The 6000-nt window shown below is 57.5% G+C and overlaps 1 protein-coding gene and 1 long non-coding RNA gene across 51 annotated transcripts in view; both read left to right on the forward strand.

The window, feature by feature from the left end:
- BIN1 (bridging integrator 1) overlaps positions 1-820 on the forward strand; it is a 108027-nt gene extending 107207 nt beyond the window's left edge. For all 50 annotated transcript variants that reach the window (XM_070581003.1, XM_070580965.1, XM_070580975.1 and 47 more), the window contains one exon: positions 265-820. In XM_070581003.1, coding sequence (XP_070437104.1) covers positions 265-372 — 108 coding nt within the window. In that variant the 3' untranslated portion in view covers positions 373-820. The remainder of the gene's footprint in view (positions 1-264) is intronic.
- Positions 821-3193: 2373 nt separating this feature from the next.
- Positions 3194-5722, forward strand: LOC139076732 (uncharacterized). Its single transcript, XR_011528629.1, has 2 exons — positions 3194-3543; positions 4360-5722. It is a non-coding gene; the product is annotated as an uncharacterized lncRNA (long non-coding RNA).
- The last annotated feature ends 278 nt before the right edge of the window (positions 5723-6000 follow it).

A 6000-nucleotide genomic window follows, 5' to 3' on the forward strand; every position in this document is an offset into this window, starting at 1 on the left:
TTTCCCCAGTGACAGCCGTAGTTGCCCGCTGAGGGGCGGCATGGTTCCTGGAGTCGGTCATTTGGGTCCCGCGGGAGTGGCAGGGAGGGCTGCCTGGAGGAGGCGTGCTTCGAGGCATGCTTCAAGGCGGGCTGACAGGTTAGAGGGAATGAACCGGCAGATGGAGAGGACGTTCTCCCAGGGTGTCCCAAGCGAGATGAACACCTGTAGAGTCCACGTGCCTCTTCCCCCATCCCTGTGCGACCTGGATGACCTTCCCCGCAGGATGAAGGCTGGCTCATGGGCGTGAAGGAGAGCGACTGGAACCAGCACAAGGAGCTGGAGCAGTGCCGGGGCGTCTTCCCCGAGAACTTCACCGAGCGAGTCCAGTGAGGGCGGCGGCCGCTGCAGCCCTCTGGGCGTGTGAAGAACACTTTTCCCGAAAAATGTGTGTTTTTTTCCGTTTTTGTTTTTAAACTTTTGAAAAGCAAAGGGAAATCCAGAGGAGAGACCTAAGCCAAGAGGTGTGCTCCCGAGGGTTAGGTTGTTTTCCAAAGAGCCTGGTTTCGGCAAGTCCGGTGGCGTCACCAGTGTTCCTGAAGCTGCTGTGTCCCCTAGTTGAGTTCCCGGCGCCCGCCCCGCCCGCCGGGCTCGCCGCGCATGCGCGCCGCCCGGGGCTCCGCGTGCTGCCTGGCGAGGGTCCTCTTTTCCCCCCCCCCGGCAGCTGCTGCGGGTGGGGTCCCGTCTCTCCAGAGACCTCGGGGCCCAGACACCCCGCTCCGCAGCCCGTCTGTGTGCCGTTTGAAATAAATCTTAGTGTTCAAACCAAAATGAAACAAAAGCTGTCAACGCTCAGAAAACGTGTGCATTTATTTTTTCTCCCTCCGTTTCTGTCTCCGGTGCGATGGAACTGTGATTATCTGTGGCTTTTCTTCCGAGCCAGTCCGCCCCCAGGTCCTCGCCCCAGGCAGGTGCTGCTGGGCAAGAGGCTCGATTCTTGGCAGTCCCTCTGCCAGCTGCATGACCACCACCACCTCTTAGGTTCGCCTGGGCCCAGACCTGACCACTGGCTTCAGGCCCTGTCCTCTGGTGTTTCTACTGGTGGTTGGTTAGGATGCAGGTAATGGGGCCGGATGATGGAAAGGGAAGACCGGCTTGAAGAGCCAGCTCTGTGTCCACTGGGTGCCACCCAAAGTGACATGATTTAATACATAGGAGGGCGCCGGGCTCAGGTGCTAGGACGCCACTCCACAGAGGAAGACACTGAGGCCCAAGGAGGTTTGGTGGCTTGCTGGTGAGTGTGGGACTGGTTTCTGAACCTGGGCGGTTGGCCCCAGGCTCCTAGGGGAGCCCTGAGCCTGCTGGGCCATGAAGGGCAAGCTCCGCCCACCCAGCTTCTCCTCCTTCTCGCTGCCTGTGTCCTTTCCAAGGTCAAGGCCCCCACGGTGCACAGCCCCGGTTCTTCAGCTCCTCAGCGACGTGGGCTGCTCTGAGCAGCGTGTGGCACACGTAGCAGTGGCCTGGGGCTCTCCCAGAAGCCGCTGGAGTTGTGCTCATGGGCCTGGGGACCAGCTGGAATTCCACGTGGAAGGGATTTCTCGACATAAATCAGGTGAAGGGGATGCATGTCAGAAGCTTAGCTTTATTTTGGGGTAAAACCCTTGGACTTTGTTTCAGGTGGCAAGATCGTCACTGCTGTGGCCCTCCCCTCTCCACAGTATTGGCTGTGTCAACCATAATTTCTATGAGCAAAGTGGGGCATGGGAGCTCATTTCTGGTTACTCCTGCTTTGAAGGCTTTAGCTTTTCATTCCTTCCTTCCACACTGACAGGTTAATTCTCTTGTCCAAGGACGTCAGCTAATTAATTGCTGGTGGAGCCAGGCTTGAAGCCCAGACCTGGCTAGCTCCACTTTGCTTCTGAACCCAGTACATAGTTGTATCCTCTACTTAGAGGTACTTCTGCTTGTGCTATGTGGGACGCCGCCTCAGCATGGCCTGATGAGCAGTGCCATGTCTGCGCCTAGGATCCGAACTGGCGAAACCCTGGGCTGGATATGTGGGGGATGCAGCCACGGTGCCAACAGCAGTGTCTTCACTTTTATTTCAGAATGAAAAATTTAGACACATTCTGCAGGAGAAAGCATTTGCCTTAGGGTCATCACAATATGAGATTCAAAGGTGTATCAGATGGTGGCTTTGAGCTTTACCCCCTCATCCTCAAGGGGGTCCTTCCTCTTGCGGCTGGGTGATTTGTCAGGACAAGCCCTGCTCTGTCTCATAGTGGTGGGGCCTGCAGGGAGCTCCTTGTAGCTGGTGGGAGGGAGCTGGCCCTGCAGAGACAGCTTCTGGGGTAGGGAGGCGGGTGCAGCCCCTGCCCAGGTGGGTTAGCAGCTGGCCTGAAGCCTGAGCTGGGCTGACCTCTGGATTGGCCCTGCACTTACAAGGCCTAGAGCTGGAGGTGGGGCCAGCCTGGGTGAGGGAGGGTGGACACCTAACCAAAAATTGGAGTATGGCTTCCAAGGTTAAGGGGGGATGGATTCTAGGAGCTCAGACCAGTGCACTCCAGAACGTGCACTCCACCATGGCTTCCAGAAAGAGCCATGAGACCAGGGAACATGACTGGATGGAGACTACAAGTAGGGGTGTGTGTGTGTTGTGAGTGTGTCGTGAGAGTGAGTGTGTGACACTTGGGAGACCCTTACTTTCCTCACTCCATCCAGAGAGTCCACCTCAGGTGGGTCAGTGCGTGACCGGGGAAGGAGACCCGTGTGGATTGCTGCTCCGTGTTCCAGGAGGAGCATTCATCTGATGCTCTGACCCGCCCCGCGCCTCCGTGCCCAGAACCCGCCCCAGTGCTGGAGGCGGTGTAGCAGTGTGAGCTTCCTTAGCCAGCTGGAGGCTCGTGTGGCTGGGGATGCACCTGCATCTCTGTGGATCCAGTGTCCTGAACATTCATTCACTTGCTCATTCATTCCTTCCCTCACTCACCATTTCCCACATAGGCACTGAGATTACAGAGAAGCTTAGAATGTGGTTCCTGGGGCTGCCCCGTGGTCGAGTGGTTAAGAACGCACACTCTGCTTCTGTGGCCCAGGGTTTCGCCGGTTTGGATCCTGGGCGCGGACATGGCACCGCTCATCAGGCCATGCTGAGGCGGCGTCCCACATAGCACAAGCAGAAGTACCTATAAGTAGAGTATACAACTATGTGCTGGGGGACTTTGGGGGGAAGAAGGGAAAAAAAAGTGGTTCCTGCCCCTGATGTGCTCACAGTTTGGGGGAAAGCAGACAAGAACTGTCAGGACCCCAGCAGGGGCTGTCATGGTGTTGTGTTCAAGGTTCTGGAGACGAACAGGAGCTTCCACCCAGGTCCCCGTGGGAGGAGGAGTCTCCGTGGAGCCTTCGGAGTTCACCGGGTCCCCAGGAGCTGGTGCAGGGGACGCCTGTCTCAGGCAGAGAGATGCAAGGGGAGCAGTGGGCAGGTCTGGGTGCGAGGCCGGCTGAGTTGGAGAGGCCTGTGGGATTCAAGCTCTCGCTGGGGAGCCTGGGGCTTGGGAGAGAGAGGTAGGGGCCAAGGGGCATCGAGGTGGAGACTGGGGCCAGGGGACATGAGGGCACCTGTGGAGAGCTTGTGGCTGAGGAAGGAGGAGGGGCCAGGGAGGCGGGGGTGGGGTGGCCTGACCACCAACAGCAAAAGGAGGAGGAAGGGGTTTTGCAGGCATGACGGCTGAGGAGCTGCAAAACGCCTTCGTTTGAGAAGATCCCCCTTCTTCAGAAGCTGCCTTCGGTCAGGGAGGCAGAGAGAAGGGGAGGGATGGTCTAGACAGCCTTGCCTGGCCTGCTCTTGGGTCCCTGGGCTCCCCAGGAGGGGCCACTCTGGGCCCGTGGGAGGACGTGGGCAGGCTGCTGCCAGGGACAGTCCCGGCCTGGCTCTGGTTGTGCAGAAGGGCCAGTCACTGAGGGAAGGCCCTTGTCGGTCTAACTAAATGGATGATTAACAATGAGCAAGGAGGCCACCTTCCTGACAGCCCTGATCACAGATGAGGGTCCTGAGTGCTGGTGGGAGAAGGCACAAGGGGCGCATCTCCATGCCAGCAGCTATGTCAACCACAGTGGCAAAGATGGACGGCGAGCCTTGCTAAAGGAAGGGCCTGGAACCCAGCGTGAGCAGAGGTCCTGCCGCTCGGTCTGTCGACCTCGTGTGTTTAGTCCTGCCCTGTGTGCACTGCCAGGGGACCAGGAGGGAGGCACAGCTGTCCCCCGAGGAGCGCATCAGCTCACGGGGGCCAAGGTTCACCCACAGAAACCGTCCCAGAGCTGAGGCAATGGGATTTCTCTCTTCTGGAAGCCTGACACCATGCCCCGTTCTTGTTTTGGTAGGTCTAGAGGACGTGCAGTTTCTAGAGCAGACTCGTGGAATGGACTCAGAAACTTCCGGAAGGTCATCTTTCATTATGAGCTGGTGATCCTGAGTCTATGGCTTCAGGTGACCGTCCTCACCCACGCTTCAGGTGCCCCTGAAGCTAACTTCATCTAACTGCCCAGCTTCCCCAGATGCCCATGGGCACCTCAAACTTTATGTGCCTCCAAACTGGCTTGTCAAACCGGGTGCGCCCCCTAGATGCTGCTAAGTGCCCAGCCAATACTCATCTGCTCCTCCTCCCTAACTGAATTCTGATTTTGTTCTGGGTACAAATGAACTCCACTGAAGTCGCTCAGCCTTCCTTGCAGCTATGGGTGCTGCATCCCTTCCCAAATGAAAAGTCAAAGCCTTCTTAAGAGAAAGGCCCTTGCCTTCTTCCCTGCCTTGGAATGAGGGCTGGAGGTGCAGCAGCCATCTTGTGACCCCGAGGCCACATGCTTAAGGACAAAGAGCCACTCACTGAGGATGGTGCAGGGGAAAGGTGGAGGGATGGCATTACAGAGCCACGTTCATTTCAACCTGACTGCTGTCTCCTGATCTTTTTTTGTGTGTGAAATCACCCCATCACATTTGTGGGGGTTTCTGTTACTTGAAGCGTTCCTGAGTGCTCCATGCTCCTCTGTCTGTCATCTAGTCCTCTGGCCTCTTAAAGAGTTCTAAATTGTTTCTCCCCATCCCCCTCCATGTTCAGGCCTTGCCACCTCCTCCTGCAGGAATGGCGCTAGTGTCCTGCTGGGTCTCACTGCCTCTGTGGCGTCTCCCTCTGTCCATCCCTGGAGGGCACCATGGCTGCCAGGACCAGTTTTCAGAAACTCATTTCTGACCACATCCTTCCCATCTTTAAACCCTCCAGTAGGCTCCATTTCCCACACAAGACCAAGTCCCTTACCCAGACGCCGACCATCTCTCTGCCCCGTCTTCCTCCACTCCCTGCCTTGGATTTACTGTCCCAGTAGCACGGCTGAGGGTGTGGCCTCTGCCCGCCGTCCCACCTTCTCTGCCAGGCTGAGGCTGAGTGCCCCTCACAGATGCGCCTTTCACTCTCCTGCCGCCTCCTCTGAGCTCACCCTCATCCGTCCATCAGTCTGTCATGGCACTTGTGGCACGGCTCGTAGGGAATGGAGCTGGCCCGCTCCTCTGATCCCCCTGAGTGAGCCCTCCATGTCCCCTGGCTCCTGGTTGAGGCCTAGGCTCCGGTGCTCAGAGAGTGCCGTGCTCGATCATACTCTGCTCGGTCCCTGCCACGTGGCCACTGCTGCTTGTTGCAGAAGCCACAGGGCATTGCTTACTAAAAACTGGAATAAATGAGTCATAATCCCATCACCCCGCCCCAGTAACCTGTTTCTGGTTTTGTCTCTTTTGGACTGTGGTTTTTAAAAACTCAAGGGCAGACTGGCGTTTCTCCTGGCCACATTTCACCTGGTCAGATCTGACCCAACGGCTGAGCCTGGTCAGCTCTGTATGCTCCGAGTCTGCCACGGCCGACGGCTGTCTCATTCCGTGTCAGCCCGTGTTCTGACATGGTACCCAGGGTGGTGGACAGGTGAAGGGACAGCAGAATACGTCCTGACCCTGCTCAGAGCCCTCTGCAGGACCTC

Source organism: Equus przewalskii, chromosome 17 (assembly GCF_037783145.1).
Source record: "Equus przewalskii isolate Varuska chromosome 17, EquPr2, whole genome shotgun sequence".
Lineage (NCBI taxonomy): Eukaryota > Metazoa > Chordata > Mammalia > Perissodactyla > Equidae > Equus > Equus przewalskii.